Source organism: Vicia villosa, linkage group LG1, assembly GCF_029867415.1.
Source record: "Vicia villosa cultivar HV-30 ecotype Madison, WI linkage group LG1, Vvil1.0, whole genome shotgun sequence".
Taxonomy (NCBI): domain Eukaryota; kingdom Viridiplantae; phylum Streptophyta; class Magnoliopsida; order Fabales; family Fabaceae; genus Vicia; species Vicia villosa.
In genome coordinates, this window is record NC_081180.1 from 231,216,808 (window position 1) to 231,235,567 (window position 18,760).

Genomic DNA, 18,760 nt, shown 5'->3' on the forward strand with positions numbered 1-18,760 from the left:
GAAGTTCATTCTTATTATGAACTACTGTCGAAGATTTAAAATTGAAATTGTCTGAGCTTATGTACAAGATCATCTTTTCGATGTCACTACTAATTCTGTTTGATTAGCTGCTGTTGTTATAGTTGTCAAGTACGTATGGTGGATCGATCCAGCTGGAGCTATTGTTATTGCATTGTATACAAAAAACACATGAACAAAGACATATTGAAAATGTTCAGTCACTCATTGAAAGAACAACACTGCCCAATTTCTTAGCAAAGCTAACATACCTTGGGTGGAAGTTGACATTATTTTGACATTAACAAATCAGTATGGTTATGGAATAGAAGATAGTTATTTTTACTTTGCTAATGAGACAAAGAGACATAATTTTTTATTTATCAATATATTTATAGTTGCCACATGAGACTGTTTTTCTTTTTGTCATGTGGTATACTAATATTTATGGTTAAGTTTACTTAAAAAAACACTTTCATTTAAGTATGTTGGGGACTATGAGCAGATCCGTTTTATATTTGACACATGATGAAAAGATTGTTTGCTCCATGCTGTTGAAATATAATTTAAATTGGCTATGGTAAATTGCTCATATACTCTATTTTCCCGTTTGATATTGTTTAATGCTCCTTATAATTTATTTTATCTAAATTTGTTTTGACCTAAATTTTTTAATTTGTTTTGACCTAAATTTGTTTTATCTAAATTTGTTTTGACCTAAATTTGTTATAATTCATTTAATTTGTTTTGACCTAAATTTTTTATAAATGAAATGCATGTTACAATTTTGACCTAAGTTTTGCCTATTTCAATTTTCAAGTTTGATTAAGATTAATAAATCGTTAGGGTTTTCTTATACTGAGTTTTTTTGATTTGTAAATGATAATAAAGCTCGATTAGGTTTTCTTATACTGTTCTAAATAAAGTTGGGCTTCTGTTGTTGGGTTTTGTTACAGTTTACTATTATATTATTGTTTAATTCTTTGTATTTTCTTCCATGTCGTTTCAAGATTCATCATTGACTCCTCCAACAATGGTGGATGATCTTATTGATATTGAGTTGTTGCTTGGTGACATCGGGGAAGAGGAGACAACGGATGGAGGTAATTTAGAGATTGGTGAGTTGATGGATATGGAGGTTCCAGTTCTGAGTGATACAACTACTCAAACCAACCCCACTGATAATACTACTACTCAGACCCCTACTCAAAATACTACAAACACAAACACTGATGCTTCAACCCCTCAAGTTGCCCAAGCTCAGAGTTCCCAGAGTCAGAGAAATGCTGATGGTAGAGCTCCTCGTCCCAAAAAATCTGTTGTTCATTCTGAAATGGTGCTGATTGTAGGTCCAGATGGCATTAAGAAGTGGAAGTGCAGATGGTGTGGAAAGCTTTACACATATGATTCAAAGTGGAAGAGTACCTCTAATGGTAAGAAACATTTAGATGCTTGTATTCAGAGAAGGTTAAGGTTGAAAGGAAATAATGAGAAAGAGTTTGCTCAATCTAGATTAAACATAGGTGATAATACTCCTAGTTTAGCTACTTGGACATATAATCATGCTAGGGTTAGAGAAATTGCAGCACACATGATTCTAGGTCATGAATTTCCTTTTTCTGTTATGGAAGGTGTTATTTTTAATGAATTTCTAAAAGAGATTTATCCATGGTACAAAAAGATTACTAGGCAACAGGTTAAGTTTGATTGTGAGACATTTTATGAGGCTGAGAGAATTAAAATGAAAAGGTCTATGGCTTTGATTAATAGGGTCAGTCTCACCACTGACTTGTGGTGGTCTGGTGAACAGAGGATAGGCTATATGACTGTGACTGGTCATTTCATTGATTCAAAATGGCAGCTTCATAAAAGAGTTTTATCTTTTAAGAATGTGCCACCACCACATTCTGGAGAGGTTTTGTGCAGGGAATTGATAAAGGTAATGGATGATTGGGGAATAAGGGATAAGGTAGCATCTATTTCTGTTGATAATGCCAGTGCCAATGATAATTGCATTGCTAGGTTGAAGAGGGATTATTCTGGTAGGAGAAATTTACCCTTAGGTGGTAAGTTATTTCATGTAAGGTGTTGTGCACACATCTTAAATCTGTTGGTGCAGGATGGGCTTGATATGATTAAGGTGTCTGTTGATAAGATAAGAAATGGTGTCAAATACTTGCTCAATTCTGAAACAAGATGCAAATCATTCAAAAAGATTGTTGATGAGTTGCAAATTGAAGGCAGAATGCAAGTGTTGGATACAAAGACTAGGTGGAACTCAACTTGGTTGATGTTGTCTACTGCATACCATTACAGAGAAGTGTGGCCTAGATATGCTGAGGAAAATGGTGCATTTCTCAGTTTTTTGCCTGATGCAAATGATTGGGAAGATGTTCATGATATTTGCAAGTTTTTGGAGGTTTTTGCTGATGTGACATCAATTATTAGTGGCACATCTTACCCTACTGCTAATCTGTTTTTGTCTGAGCTTTACAGAGTGAAGGTTTTACTTGATAATCCTTCAAGAATCTCACATAATCCTCAGTTGCAGGCCCTTGCTAGTGAAATGAAGTTGAAATATGACAAGTATTGGTCAGAGTCCAATACATTGATTTCTATTGGTGCAGTTCTTGATCCAAGGTATGAACATCTTAGCATATGATGTATGATTATTATCTGAGGCATGATTAAAATTCTCTGATCTTGATATGAATGATTATTATCTGATGCATGATTGGTATCCTGTTATTGATATGTATAGTAGTGAGTTGTGACTTAATTATGTCTTATTAAGTTGCCTTGCTGCTGGTTGTGGTTTAATAGTGCCTACTGCCTGCCTATGATGTAATCTTTTCTGGAATTGTATGAATTATTTATGATTACCTGAGGCATATGATGGATCCTGTAATCCTGTTCTTGATAGGCTCATTTAAGTTGCCTTGCTGGTTGTGGACTTGTGGTTTAATAGTGCCTATGATGAAATCTTTTCTTGAATTGTATGAATTATGAATTATGATTACCTGAGGCCTATGATGGATTGTTTTGTTGATATGCATATTAGTGAGTTGTGACTTAATAGTGCCTATTTTCTCATTTAAGTTGCCTTGCTAGTTGTGGTTTAATAGTGCCTATGATGACATGTTTTCTTGATCTGTATTATTAGAATTCAAGATTCTGAGGCCTATTCTGTTACCTCTTGGTGACTTTAGTTGGGTTTGTGGCCTATTCTGTTACCTCATTAGTTGTTAATGCTGCCAATGATGAACAATAATTCTGAGGTCATTAATTGTTAATGTTGCCTTTCCTAATGAATTATTCTGAGGCCATTTGTAACACCCCAATTCTACCCAAAGCATTCAGGCAAGAAAATATCAGAGTATTAAAATTTCATACAACACAATTAGGATGTTACACTAAGTAACCAAACAAACACCTTGAAAACAAACGGACATCACCGATGCCAAAAGCATACACACCTGCCAATAACATGATACATAACACACGGAAGATATGAACATATATATATATACGTATAGCTCTCACTCTCAAAGAGGAGTTTTCCAAAATAAAGTGTTTACAATACACATCAACACATTATCACATATACATGTTCAAAGAGTCATATATAAATAAATAACAACAGACTCCCGACTCCCCGGTGTTACGTATCAGAGCGACCGACAAGACCAACTGGAGAACTACCTCTTCCAAAAGACTTCCAAAGCGGCTAATCTGCAGGATGCCACTCAAGCATCAAATCAGCAGAAGGGTGAGAATATAATTCATAATGAAAGCATGACAATTATAGTAATGCCAACAAGTATCATCAAGAATCATAAAACAAAGTAATCCACTCATTCAACCACGATCAATATATAAGTAATGTGACACATGAATGATAACATAATTATAAAGACAGACAATGATGAATGAGACTCAACTATGCATATGCATGTGGTACCAAATTCGGAGTAAAACTCCCTTGTCATTATGACAAATACACCTTTGCCGAGCATTATGCTGGGACTTCTTTCCCTCAGGAAAATACACCTTTGTCGAGCATCAAGCTACGACTAAACGTCATCGAGCTTTTAGCCCCCACTGATGACCTCTTGCCACTAGGGCAAATACACCTTTTTACCGAGCATTAAGCCCCCACTGGTAATAATTGCCAATACAGGCCACCTGCTAATAGCATTCCGCCATTAACGTAATGAAATGTTATGCTGTGCAAATATATGACTCTATTACACGACAACAACATCATCAACAATATAACACGGTCACATACCCACGTTACACCGTTTATATTCTATCCAAAAGGATACATCACCAATTAATAACATCGTTATCAATCACATCACACCATAATTACCACACAGGCATTAATAAGCACACATTCACCGTTCAAACATACTGGCCACATCGGCATAGATGAACGTATAACACACTTATACACATCAAATTAATATTGGCCATCGGCCCACAACTTCATCAATACATCATCAACAAGTTGTAATAACAACAATTCAACAATGATAATACATCATTCTCATAACAACATTTACTTGCCATAAGGCCACACATCATGTTAATAACAAACAACCAAACATCGTCTCACATCAAGAACGAACATTCATTAATACATAACACATATGAACATGATCTCATGTTATCGACAACTAATCACATACCTCGTACCAATACGATAAGATTCACACAACACATCATCATGATTTATCATGTACTAGTTCACAAAACCATTTATGAAAATCAACCAACCACTACTACATCCTACATCATTAACAATTACAACCAAGCACTATGATTATTTACCAATCATATCGCGCATATAAACAATTAATAACAAGCTAACCAAGCCTATACTATCATATAGAACATCCAACTAGCTTCCTAACACTTCGAACGGCGTACGAAACGGAGCTACGAATCAAAAGTTACAAGGTTTCAAAGTTCGGATAATTGAACATACTACACAATTCATCACTTGATCCTAATAAAAATAATGGAATACTTCATCCTATGAATCATTTAATTAGATAATAATATAGTTCATTGCGTTAGCTTTCCAACGCTTCGAACGGCGACAAAATCGGAGTTACGGTTCAGGAGTTACGAAGTTTCAAAGTTTTGGAAAAATAAAATAAAATATGCTGTTGGCCGCTCAGCGGGCTGCTTTAGGCCGCTAAGCGGTAATTCCAGAAACGGACCATCGAAAACTCCGCTCAGCGGACCTGAGGCCGCTTAGCGGACCTGCGAAAAACCAGAAAAAACCCAGCACGAACAGAACTGTCTCAAGCCCCTCATACCCACCAAAACCACTCCAAAACATCATTATAACACCAATACAACACATACATACCATATAAACAACATAACATCAAGCTTTTCATGGTTGATTCATCAATCTATCTCAAAACCTAACATTTTATCCAAACTCAATCAAGCCATAGAAATGGAAAAGAAAGCATGATCAATCACCATAACACAACAAGGATATCATTTAATCATCATACAATCATTCTCAAACAAACTTAAATCAAACAAAGACCACACAAGAAAATTGTGGAAATTGGAACAAGAAGAACAAGAACAAGAACAAGAACAAGACTATAAGAATCATACATCCAAGATAAATTAGATTCACCCCCTTACCTTGCTATAGCAACGATCGGAACTCGATTCGGTTGAGAATCCTCCATTTTCCACTTTTTCCTCTTTTCCTCTTCTTCTTCTTCTCTTCTCTTTCTTTCTCTTCTTTCTTTCCTTTTTCTTTCCTTTCTTTTTCTTTCTATCTTTTTCCTTTATAAAGAAAATATCTTCCTCGCGGAAATGACCAAAATGCCCCTACGCTCAAATATCGTTCAAACGCCCCAAAACGCGGAATATTACCTTAATAATATTTCCGGTACCAAAAATATGAAAACCTTCAATTAAATATTAGTCCTCCATCCCGAACTAATACCGACTGAAACAACTCCAAAAACGGTAAAATTCCAATAAACGTCACAAACGTCCAAATCAAGTATATACTTATTTTCCGGGCGTTACAACTCTCCCCCACTTAGAAGATTTCCGTCCTCGGAAATATCCCAAACACAAACAAACTTGGATACGCTCTCGCATCCGACTAACCAACTATCAAGCCACGGAAGCAACGACACAATCAGCACCAACAACGAATCACTCCAGCTAAAAGCCAAACAACCAAAACACAACAACGACAACGAGAGGCAATGCCCATACAATGCACTCATCGACTAACACCAAAACACAAGAAATAACCAAGACACAGACAACAACCCGGTCGCACAACATCCAAATAACCATGCCAAGACATAGGAGTCAAACATGTAACCAAAACATCTGGTGGTCTTATAATTCCTACCACATCCACTGTCCATAATTTGAACTCTAACAATTCATACACATACGAACCGCGTCATTTCACGCTCCCGATGCGCACTCTGATTTCCCACAATAAACAGATTTACCAATTCCATAACCATCTTCCAGCTCCTTCTAGTATTCACCAGAAACTCATTGTTCTCTCTTAACATACTCAACCTCTTAATATGCTGTGTCAGCTTGCACACCAGACAAAAGTCTTTGTATTATCCAATTCAAAGGTAAAAGCTAATCCAAACACATCCTTGTTTCACAACACAAGCCCTCATAGATCCTTAAGTGACCAAACCGTCCTCTCAGTCTGACCATCCGTTTGAGGACGATACGCCAAATTCAACCGCAACTTCGTACCCAAAGTACCTTGCGAACCTTCTCAAAATTTCAGAAATAAACCTCGGATCTCAATCTGAACAATACCTTCCGAAACACCATGCAAACAAACAAACCAACAAACAATTTTATCAACATACCACTCGCCAGTACTTCCATCGGTTAATCCATTCTTATCGAAATAACGTGAGCAGATTTCGTCAATATATCCACAATGACCCAAATCGCCTCACAATTACTCGACGTCCTCGGCAAACCAGAAACAGAATCCATAGAAATGCTATTCCACTTCTACTCAGGAATGGATAACAGTTACATGAAACCAGACGACTCCTGACAAGTCAAACCCAAATAAACAAATCCCTTCATATCCTTCTTCATTACCTTGCCACTAAAAATGACCTTCTCAAATCTTGATATCTCTTAGTAGCATCAGGATGAATACTCAAATCACTATGACACACTTCATCCAAAGTCCTCTTTTCAAATCCGAACATTAGGAATACCAACTTGACCATGACATCCCATGACATTGCTCTTATCAATCCGAAGATCACCATCTTTATCTTTGACTAATAAATGTCATCTTATCAACCCATTCAAATCCGATTTCTGACCTTTTCTAATCTCATCAAGAATATCATAAGTAATCTTTCACATAAAAGCTCAATACCTGAAGAAGTCTCTTTACACACCCAACTCAAATCTCACAACTGTTTCAACAATCACAATACTCGAATCATCCACATAGACGTATGCAATGGTTTCTCATATTCAACTCGTCCTGATCAAATGAATACTTCAAACTCTTGTAGTCACGTACACACACAAATCTTGATCCGAAAAATTAGTGCCTTTAAATTTCCCAAACAGAAATAACAACTGGCAACTCTAAATCTTGTGACAGATAAATCCTTTCAAAAATCTTAACTTGTATAAAAGCATAAACCTCCACTTACCCCTTGAACATTCACTTCACTCAACCAAAAACTCACACAAGGAAACTTAGCAAACAACTCCTTCTTAACCAACAAAACACGTGTACTCTACGACGACACACTTGAACGAACAAACCTCTTCTCAAGAAAATCCTTAAGTTGACTCCTCAACTCTTTCATCTCAGAAGTTGGCATCCGATACGGAACCCTCGACACAACAATAGTTCTAGGAACTAAATCTGTCAAAATAGAACTCCAAGACAAAATTCCCCTTTTTCTACGACGAATCACTTAAACCTTCAAGAAACACTTATACAAATGCACAACTATCCGCAATTCTCACCATTGCTCTTTCTCAAGGACATCCAAAGTCGTCGACAACATAAACAACGTCGTACCACCTTGCACCGACTCATTCACTTCCCATATTATCAAACTAGCTAGATAAGCCTATCACGTCCAATACGATCTCGTCTACTATCAACAAGAGATTAAGGGTGATCAAGTCCTCAATTTGTCAATAGGTAGCCGACAATCATAATAGAATATAAACTATCAGTACTAACATTAATAATATTCTTTTCCAACTTTTTCTCATAGCTCAGAAGCACTATGATTCCATAATTCATAAATCTCCCAAGATTATCTGAACCAGCTAACACCGACGTCTTGCAGCTACGTACCAAGACACTTCTAACCAATATCTCAAAACAAAATACCTGAGATCCTACTCATCTCTTCGTACTCCTAATTCTTACTCGAGTTCCAAAACGTTTCCAACAACCTCAATAACTCCTACAACAAAGTCTACCACAATAATTTCCTAAATCACTGATCCAACAAAGACACCTCACACAAGGCTACTCAAACAACAACTTCATAGTCCATCAGTAGCGTTAGAGCATCACAACTCTCTAAATTCCATCCTTTAGAATTAACCAACATCTACTCCGTGACACTCCAACTTGATTAACAACCAAAGTCTTAAGTCCAAGTCGCCTTCACTTCCGAAAACAACAAAGTCCAACAACACTAGTACTGCTACCCTCAATAGCATACTAACATCTTGCAACTGAAACATATCCGAGAAGCATATCTTCTCCCCCACTTAGCTTCAAACCATTCTTGCACACAACCGGCTAGAGGCACAACAAGTACTGACAGTGCTCCACACACTTATCACATACTGAGGAATTAAACAACATTAGACAACACTGGCCGGACAGACCAACCTGCTCTGATACCACTAATGTAACACCCCAATTCTACCCAAAGCATTCAGGCAAGAAAATATCAGAGTATTAAAATTTCATACAACACAATTAGGATGTTACACTAAGTAACCAAACAAACACCTTGAAAACAAACGGACATCACCGATGCCAAAAGCATACACACCTGCCAATAACATGATACATAACACACGGAAGATATGAACATATATATATATACGTATAGCTCTCACTCTCAAAGAGGAGTTTTCCAAAATAAAGTGTTTACAATACACATCAACACATTATCACATATACATGTTCAAAGAGTCATATATAAATAAATAACAACAGACTCCCGACTCCCCGGTGTTACGTATCAGAGCGACCGACAAGACCAACTGGAGAACTACCTCTTCCAAAAGACTTCCAAAGCGGCTAATCTGCAGGATGCCACTCAAGCATCAAATCAGCAGAAGGGTGAGAATATAATTCATAATGAAAGCATGACAATTATAGTAATGCCAACAAGTATCATCAAGAATCATAAAACAAAGTAATCCACTCATTCAACCACGATCAATATATAAGTAATGTGACACATGAATGATAACATAATTATAAAGACAGACAATGATGAATGAGACTCAACTATGCATATGCATGTGGTACCAAATCCGGAGTAAAACTCCCTTGTCATTATGACAAATACACCTTTGCCGAGCATTATGCTGGGACTTCTTTCCCTCAGGAAAATACACCTTTGTCGAGCATCAAGCTACGACTAAACGTCATCGAGCTTTTAGCCCCCACTGATGACCTCTTGCCACTAGGGCAAATACACCTTTTTACCGAGCATTAAGCCCCCACTGGTAATAATTGCCAATACAGGCCACCTGCTAATAGCATTCCGCCATTAACGTAATGAAATGTTATGCTGTGCAAATATATGACTCTATTACACGACAACAACATCATCAACAATATAACACGGTCACATACCCACGTTACACCGTTTATATTCTATCCAAAAGGATACATCACCAATTAATAACATCGTTATCAATCACATCACACCATAATTACCACACAGGTATTAATAAGCACACATTCACCGTTCAAACATACTGGCCACATCGGCATAGATGAACGTATAACACACTTATACACATCAAATTAATATTGGCCATCGGCCCACAACTTCATCAATACATCATCAACAAGTTGTAATAACAACAATTCAACAATGATAATACATCATTCTCATAACAACATTTACTTGCCATAAGGCCACACATCATGTTAATAACAAACAACCAAACATCGTCTCACATCAAGAACGAACATTCATTAATACATAACACATATGAACATGATCTCATGTTATCGACAACTAATCACATACCTCGTACCAATACGATAAGATTCACACAACACATCATCATGATTTATCATGTACTAGTTCACAAAACCATTTATGAAAATCAACCAACCACTACTACATCCTACATCATTAACAATTACAACCAAGCACTATGATTATTTACCAATCATATCGCGCATATAAACAATTAATAACAAGCTAACCAAGCCTATACTATCATATAGAACATCCAACTAGCTTCCTAACACTTCGAACGGCGTACGAAACGGAGCTACGAATCAAAAGTTACAAGGTTTCAAAGTTCGGATAATTGAACATACTACACAATTCATCACTTGATCCTAATAAAAATAATGGAATACTTCATCCTATGAATCATTTAATTAGATAATAATATAGTTCATTGCGTTAGCTTTCCAACGCTTCGAACGGCGACAAAATCGGAGTTACGGTTCAGGAGTTACGAAGTTTCAAAGTTTTGGAAAAATAAAATAAAATATGCTGTTGGCCGCTCAGCGGGCTGCTTTAGGCCGCTAAGCGGTAATTCCAGAAACGGACCATCGAAAACTCCGCTCAGCAGACCTGAGGCCGCTTAGCGGACCTGCGAAAAACCAGAAAAAACCCAGCACGAACAGAACTGTCTCAAGCCCCTCATACCCACCAAAACCACTCCAAAACATCATTATAACACCAATACAACACATACATACCATATAAACAACATAACATCAAGCTTTTCATGGTTGATTCATCAATCTATCTCAAAACCTAACATTTTATCCAAACTCAATCAAGCCATAGAAATGGAAAAGAAAGCATGATCAATCACCATAACACAACAAGGATATCATTTAATCATCATACAATCATTCTCAAACAAACTTAAATCAAACAAAGACCACACAAGAAAATTGTGGAAATTGGAACAAGAAGAACAAGAACAAGAACAAGAACAAGACTATAAGAATCATACATCCAAGATAAATTAGATTCACCCCCTTACCTTGCTATAGCAACGATCGGAACTCGATTCGGTTGAGAATCCTCCATTTTCCACTTTTTCCTCTTTTCCTCTTCTTCTTCTTCTCTTCTCTTTCTTTCTCTTCTTTCTTTCCTTTTTCTTTCCTTTCTTTTTCTTTCTATCTTTTTCCTTTATAAAGAAAATATCTTCCTCGCGGAAATGACCAAAATGCCCCTACGCTCAAATATCGTTCAAACGCCCCAAAACGCGGAATATTACCTTAATAATATTTCCGGTACCAAAAATATGAAAACCTTCAATTAAATATTAGTCCTCCATCCCGAACTAATACCGACTGAAACAACTCCAAAAACGGTAAAATTCCAATAAACGTCACAAACGTCCAAATCAAGTATATACTTATTTTCCGGGCGTTACACCATTGTTGTTACCTTATACTTTATTTTATGCAATAGGTATAAGATGATCTTCATCAAATGGGTATACCCCTTTTTGTATCCAAATCCCACTCAATCAGATACATATCAACAACAGTTGTCTGAAAATTTAAGTACCCTCTTCCAATTGTATCAAGATTCCTATGGAACCAATGATGCAACTACCCCTACTGCTGCATCTGAATCTCCAGAAGTAGGATCTACTTCTGGATTGGGAAGGAGGAACTTTGAAATGTTTTTAGAAACTGTTGTGGGTAATAATTCCAAATCTGACCTTGAATTATATTTTGAGGAGCCTCCTTTGAAAGTTCCCCCTAATGCTAAATTTGATGTTTTAACTTGGTGGATGGGAAATGAGGCCAAATATCCTGTTCTTAGTAAATTGGCAAAGGATATCCTAACTGTTCCAGTTACTACTGTTGCTTCAGAAGCAACTTTAAGTGCTGGGAAAAGGATTATTGATCCTAAAAGATCTTCTATGAAAACTAAGACAGTTGAAATGGTGGTTTGTGGAGGTGATTGGGTGAAGGAGAAATATGGAATAAAGAAGGGGTGCACTGCTTCTATTGTAAGTTTATTTTTCATGTCTTCTTTCAATTCTAACTAATAGATGTTTATTATCATCAAATCTTAACTAATACTTTTCAAATTTGTGTTGTAGCTTGAGGAGCCACAAGATGAACCTTTGACATATCATTTTGGTGAAGATTTGGGTGTTTCATTTACTGCTGCTGCAACTTGAAGTTGAATACAATGCCAATGATGAGATTGTTCTGAGGCATTATTATGAAATGTAATGATCTTTTGAGTTTCTTTTGACTTATCATTTTGAAATGCTGCTGCTGGTTGTCATTTTGAAACCTCATGTATTTTTGATACAATTATCTTTGGTAGCCTCTTACCAAAACATCAATATTTATCTTGGTATATTATATAAGTTTGAATATTATATGAGTGAATAGTGATTATGAAATGCTGCTGCTTGTTAATTTCACATGTAAAATTATTAGTTTCATTTCATGTACAGTTTGGAAACCCATAAATAAACATGAAATTTCATTATTTATTTTTTGTGTATCGGGTGGTCCGGTTACCCGATCAACAACAACGGTCCGGTTTCGGTTATTTTATTAAAAAAGATCTAATTCGGTTCGGTCTTCGGTTACCCGAAATTGTTGGATCGGTTTCGGTCCAAAAATTTAACCATCACTGTGCTGGACCGGTCCCGGTTTATCCGGATAAATTTTCGGTCCATGAAGCGGGATATCATTTATCCGGACCGAACCGGACCGATAACAGCCCTACTCAGGGGCACTGGATAAGGAACATTAAATGAACTTTAATTATATTTTGATTTTTTAAAAGTAAATAGTACATAAAATATATTTAATTATTACCTGAATTTTTCTTTCATACACTGCATATTTGATACACATAAAATTAAATGAAATTTAGAGTTTAAATATTATAACTTTATTTAAATATGAGAACTTAATTTACTAAAAATAAAATAAACTAAACAAAAAACATTAAAAAACTCACAAAAAATTAACAATAAAATATTGTAAGAAAAAATAATAACTAGAAATAAAAATTTATATCAAATTTAAATATTTAAATGTTTTGATAGAATAAATAAAAAATAGAAGAAAAAAATACTTTATCTACAATATCATTCTTTAAACTACATATAAAATGAAAACGTAATGTTTTTTTAAATTAAAAAGTCAGTAGGCGATTAAGAATTAAATATGCAAATACAATAAGAGTAAATGAAATTGGAAAGGTTGAGTAATATTACATAACGGTTTCTAAAAATTTCAATTCGTGGTCTTAAATAACACCATTTTTATAACAATCATAAATAACACTTTTAACAATAAGCTCTTTTTTTAATGATCATTAATGGATCCATGATGTAATTAATTAATAAGTCTTAACGAGTGCCTCTGGGGCACTGGTTAGCATTGCCCATATTTAATTATGGAGACAATAAATTGGTTTAAAAAAATAAGAATCAAGTGATTTAAATATTGGAGTGGCTTTGTATTTTTAAGTTCTATGTTTAAATGATATGGACCTCTAATATGTAAAAATAAGAATCATATAGTAAACCAATAATACATATACCTGCTACGCACTAAATTAGCACATGAATACGATAATAAAATGTGTAATCTTACGAACCATTTTCAATACAATGCCTATTTTATTTTAATCAACAATGACTTTTATTTGAAAACTAAAATCTTTATTTTTAAATTTCAAGAAAAAGTTCTTTCTCCATTTCATTAGCTTTCCATCTCACAAGTCACTATCTACATAATATTTATTTTATTTCAATCATCAATACTTGACCCTATTCTGCTATTGTGTTCTTGATCTATTTTAAATCTTTTTGTAGATTATTATTTTTACTTAGAACCTCATTTTTATACTACTATTATCCTATTAGTAATTTTTTTAAATGGTTAATTTCATTTTATATTTGCAATTTGGTTAAACTTCTTTACACCACAAATAATGCACCCGGGCGACAGCACAGGTCTCTGACTAGTATTTTATAAAAAAGCCAAATTTAGGCTTTTTTAAAAGTCTGTTTAATTACATAGGCTAGACTTAAACTATTAAAAAAACCCATGAAACCTCTGGCCTATATTTTCATATATATTAAAAATAGTCTAAATATGTTGGCCTATATATGAATATATATTAGAAAAAAAATGTTAAATAGGTTGGTCTATATATGCATATATATTAGAAAAATGTTAAATAGACCGACTTAAATATTCATATATAGGCCGACTTATAAAACTTCTTAAGTAATACGACTTAATTGAAAACCTTAATGAAAAAGAGTCTTTTAAATAGACTTTCTAGTCAGGCCAGACTTTTAAAAAAGTCAGGTCAGACTGAAAAAAAAAAACTTATAGTAAGCCATAGACCACTCTCAAGCCATGTAAGTTTATCGTAGGCTAGACTCAGGCCTGATAAAACCTAACCTAACCTATTCCCACCCCTATTCACAAATATCTCTTAAATTACATGTTCCGTACCTGTGAAGGATTTTATCCGCAATTATCTACATGTATGGATTCTCTTGCCATTCCTAATTTTCACTTGACTTTTTAATTTCTGAAAACGGTAAAAATGTGTAGATGTAAATTATGAGAATAGCATTATTGGACATTTAAAAATTATAGCGGTGTTAGGTTGAATTGGGGGTGCAAGATTGAATTCTCCAGGCTTACGTGTATATTTATGGGCTGGTTGGCCCAATTTCTTAACCGCTTAACCAATTAAGTGACTGCCTCATCCGGGCACTCAAAAAACCCTAATTTCTGTCTTCCTTTATCTCAGTCGCCGTGACGCGAACGAAGACACTGAGATCCGAATCCACACTTCAGCATGAAGGTTCTGCTCTCAAACCCTAAGAATTTCTTTCTACTTTGATTTCTTTCTCTTGTCACTGAACCATTTTCAATTCGTTTTTGCAGTTCAATGTTGCGAATCCCACCACTGGATGCCAGAAGAAGCTGGAAATCGACGATGACATGAAGCTGTAATCTCTTCACCTATTTCAATTTTTATGCTGTTTCTATTCACTCGATTTGTTCTTATGTTAACGTAATTGTGTTGTTAATTGCAGTCGTGCTTTTTGGGACAAGAGGATCTCTCAGGAGGTTAATGGCGATGCTTTGGGAGAGGTATGGTTCAATCTAGGAACTTTGATGAAATTTGTATTGATTATTGTTACTAATTATCCTTTGTATATGATTGTGTTACTAATAGGAATTCAAAGGCTATGTTTTCAAAATTACTGGAGGGTGTGACAAACAAGGTTTTCCAATGAAGCAAGGAGTGTTAACTCCCGGTCGTGTTCGCCTCTTGCTTCACCGAGGTATAACTCTAGGGTTTTCTACTTTTCTGTATCCGATTACTTATTTTTCAAGCAATGGTGTATATATTATATGCCTATTATGTTCAGACTTTATTGTTGAGTTTAATTTAATGTTTATTTGAGCAGGAACTCCTTGTTTCCGAGGACACGGAAGGCGTACTGGAGAGCGAAGGAGGAAGTCTGTCCGTGGGTGCATTGTCAGTCCAGATCTATCTGTTCTGAACTTGGTGATTGTGAAGAAGGGGGAGAATGATTTGCCTGGCTTGACAGATATTGAAAAGCCAAGAATGAGGGGTCCCAAGAGAGCTTCCAAGATCCGTAAGCTCTTCAATTTGTCCAAGGAGGATGATGTTAGGAAGTATGTCAACACCTACCGTCGTACTTTCACAACCAAAGCTGGTAAGTTTCTTTTTGATACTCTCTGAGTGACATTATGTTATTTTGCTTTGTTCTTTAGTTTAGAATATGGGGCTGTAGGGAAAGTGAAATTTGGTTCTGAAAATAGTCTTGTTGGAGAATAACCTATTTAGTATTTTAGTTTCACTTAAATAATTGTTTCCTATTTTGAAGTTTGATTTTTTCAAATTCATTTGTTTTGAGCCCAATACATGGCTGAGTATGTGGAGCAAAATGGTACTCTGATTATATTGTGTTTCCCTTGATAACATTCCATGAAAAATTGAAAGAAGCTAGGTCATGTTGCCTGAAAAGCCTGATTCTATCCCTTCACGCTCAACTTGAAACCCCTGTTATGCATATTAATGTCACGGGTATTGTTAGAATTTTAGAATAGGGAATGATAGAGCAAAGTGACATATCAATCTAGTCTATATGAAAGAAGCAACTCAAAAAAGAAAGGGCTGTTATAACTGAGTGATGTGATAACTGTCAGTCAGTTGGTGCAAGAAGTTTATTGAATAGTAGTATGTTAATAGCAAATTGTATGGTAGTCAAGTCAACGTTTCAGCTCTTCTATTTAATTTTGATTCCAGTTCCTCGATCTAAATCCGAGTTTTCTTTTGTTAAATAGCATTGTTGAGAAATTTCAGGTTTCTCGAATAACCTAAGGGATTATTATTAAGTATTAGATTTAGTGAGATATTCCTTGTTGCTACTTAGTTCTTGTATCTAATTCAGATTACAGTTCCAATAAACTTAGCATAGATCTAATATCAGTTGATGATACTGGTTGATAGGAATTGGAATCTAAATTCGATACAAGAACTAAGTTGCAATCAAGGAAATCTCCCCTCCCCCCTAAAAATTTATTTTTTGGAAACTAAGAATCCCCAAAAATGATTACTTATCACACTTTACTATCATTAGACTACTTTTTAACTAACTTCCTACTTTTAACTGAATAATAAAGAAAGTTGTGACTATTGTCTGTTTTAATATATTTCAATTCTGCCCTTTGTTGGGCTCCTCATTATCTAATATGAGATTTATGGTCCTTACCATTCAACTATAATTTGTGATTGTATATATATGCTCACTGAGTAACATGTCTCTGTCTGTGTAGGGAAAAAGCAGAGCAAAGCACCAAAGATTCAGCGCCTGGTCACTCCCTTGACACTTCAAAGGAAGAGGGCTAGAATTGCTGATAAGAAGAAAAGGATTGCTAAAGCAAAATCTGAGGCTGCAGATTACCAAAAGCTTCTTGCCTCGAGATTGAAGGAGCAGAGGGACCACCGTAGTGAGAGTTTGGCTAAGAAGAGATCAAGGCTCTCTACCGCCAAGCCCGTTGCAGCATAGGCTTCTTTTGCACAAATGAAGTTCATACTTCACATGAGTTTTTGTTAGTATTATTTTTTGTTGCTGCTTTTGATATGTTATTTTGCAATTCAACCATGTTGTTTTAATACTTTTTTGTCTTCAATGGATTTAAAATAGAATTTAACTTCACTTTGATGCATTTAGTTGGCCTCTTTATATATTTTGGTATCTGTGGACTAGTGTAGTTCTGACCACACGACACACATGTCTACCTATTAAACTGAGTCGTTTTCACATTGTGACCATCCTGATTGTGATTTTGATGCGATAAACATCTTGTTACAGCATAATTAAAACCCTTGTTAGACTCACAGATTTTTATTGAAACAGCAAAATTTTAGTTTCTAATTATTAAAATTATTGATCTGTTTTAAATTGTAAATTTGTTTGTAACTCTTAGTTTACTATTTTTTAATAATTGAGTTGAGCATAAATTAGCATTCCGTTTAAATTTGTAAAAGGGTAGAATATAGTTGAGTATGCTTCTTTAAGATGTTGGTTTGATAACTTTGAATCGATTATTTTTTAAAAGTCAACCAAACCAAATCGCATGTTTTTTTTTTGCATGTTTTTTTTTTTTTTCGATATGGAAGGAAAAGTTTTTGAAAATGATGTTTTTTTTAAAAAAGAAAAATATTTGACAAGGAAAAATTTTTGAAAATGATTTTTTTTAAAAAAAATTATTCGACCGTTTAAAAAGAGTTTTTTTTTTTATATAAAACTATAAAATAGTATTACTATTACTGTATTTTAATTTTAGTTATTACTGTATTTTAATTTTGATTAAATATTTTTTTAGTTTCTATAAATTACTAAATTTTGTTTTATGCACGTAACTTTAGTCTATATTATAAAAGTAATGTGTATTTTTGAATAATTATTTTATGAGAGGTGCTATCTTTCCAACATAAGAATACAACATCAGCATGTGTTGGTGTGTCAGAGAAAAGACAAAAAAATTATTAAAAAAAAGGAAAGGAGAGCATGAAACCGTATATACATACGGTGTTGGTGTAGCTTTTAGTGTACATCTATCATTTCCGTTATTTTATAGATATGTTTAGAACGATATAAATAGTTTCTTGAAAAGAAAAATTTAAAATGTATTTAAAATGTATTTTTGAATAAATATTTTATAGATATGTTTAGAACGTTATGAATAGTTTCCTGAAAAGAAAAATTTAAAATTTAATTTTTAAATTAAATTTTTTATTATTTTTATCATTATTTTTTAAAATTAAAAAATTTATATTAAATTCTACTCATTTTAAAAATTATAAAATCTAGTAAATAAATATTTTATAATATTTTAGTTATGTATGAAAAAATTATTCAAAAATTTAAAGTTAAAGTGTAATTAAATAATTTTTAAAAT

At 34.4% G+C, this 18,760-nt stretch overlaps 2 protein-coding genes across 2 annotated transcripts; both read left to right on the forward strand.

The window, feature by feature from the left end:
- Positions 1-994: 994 nt before the first annotated feature.
- LOC131596389 (zinc finger BED domain-containing protein RICESLEEPER 2-like) lies at positions 995-2,659 on the forward strand. The gene has a single exon (XM_058869028.1). The coding sequence runs from the start codon at positions 995-997 to the stop codon at positions 2,657-2,659; it is 1,665 nt and encodes a 554-aa protein (XP_058725011.1).
- Positions 2,660-15,005: 12,346 nt separating this feature from the next.
- Positions 15,006-17,514, forward strand: LOC131623523 (small ribosomal subunit protein eS6y-like). Its single transcript, XM_058894538.1, has 6 exons — positions 15,006-15,122; positions 15,206-15,270; positions 15,358-15,415; positions 15,501-15,609; positions 15,736-16,008; positions 17,132-17,514. The coding sequence occupies exons 1-6, from the start codon at positions 15,117-15,119 to the stop codon at positions 17,362-17,364; spliced, it is 744 nt and encodes a 247-aa protein (XP_058750521.1). The 5' UTR covers positions 15,006-15,116; the 3' UTR covers positions 17,365-17,514.
- The last annotated feature ends 1,246 nt before the right edge of the window (positions 17,515-18,760 follow it).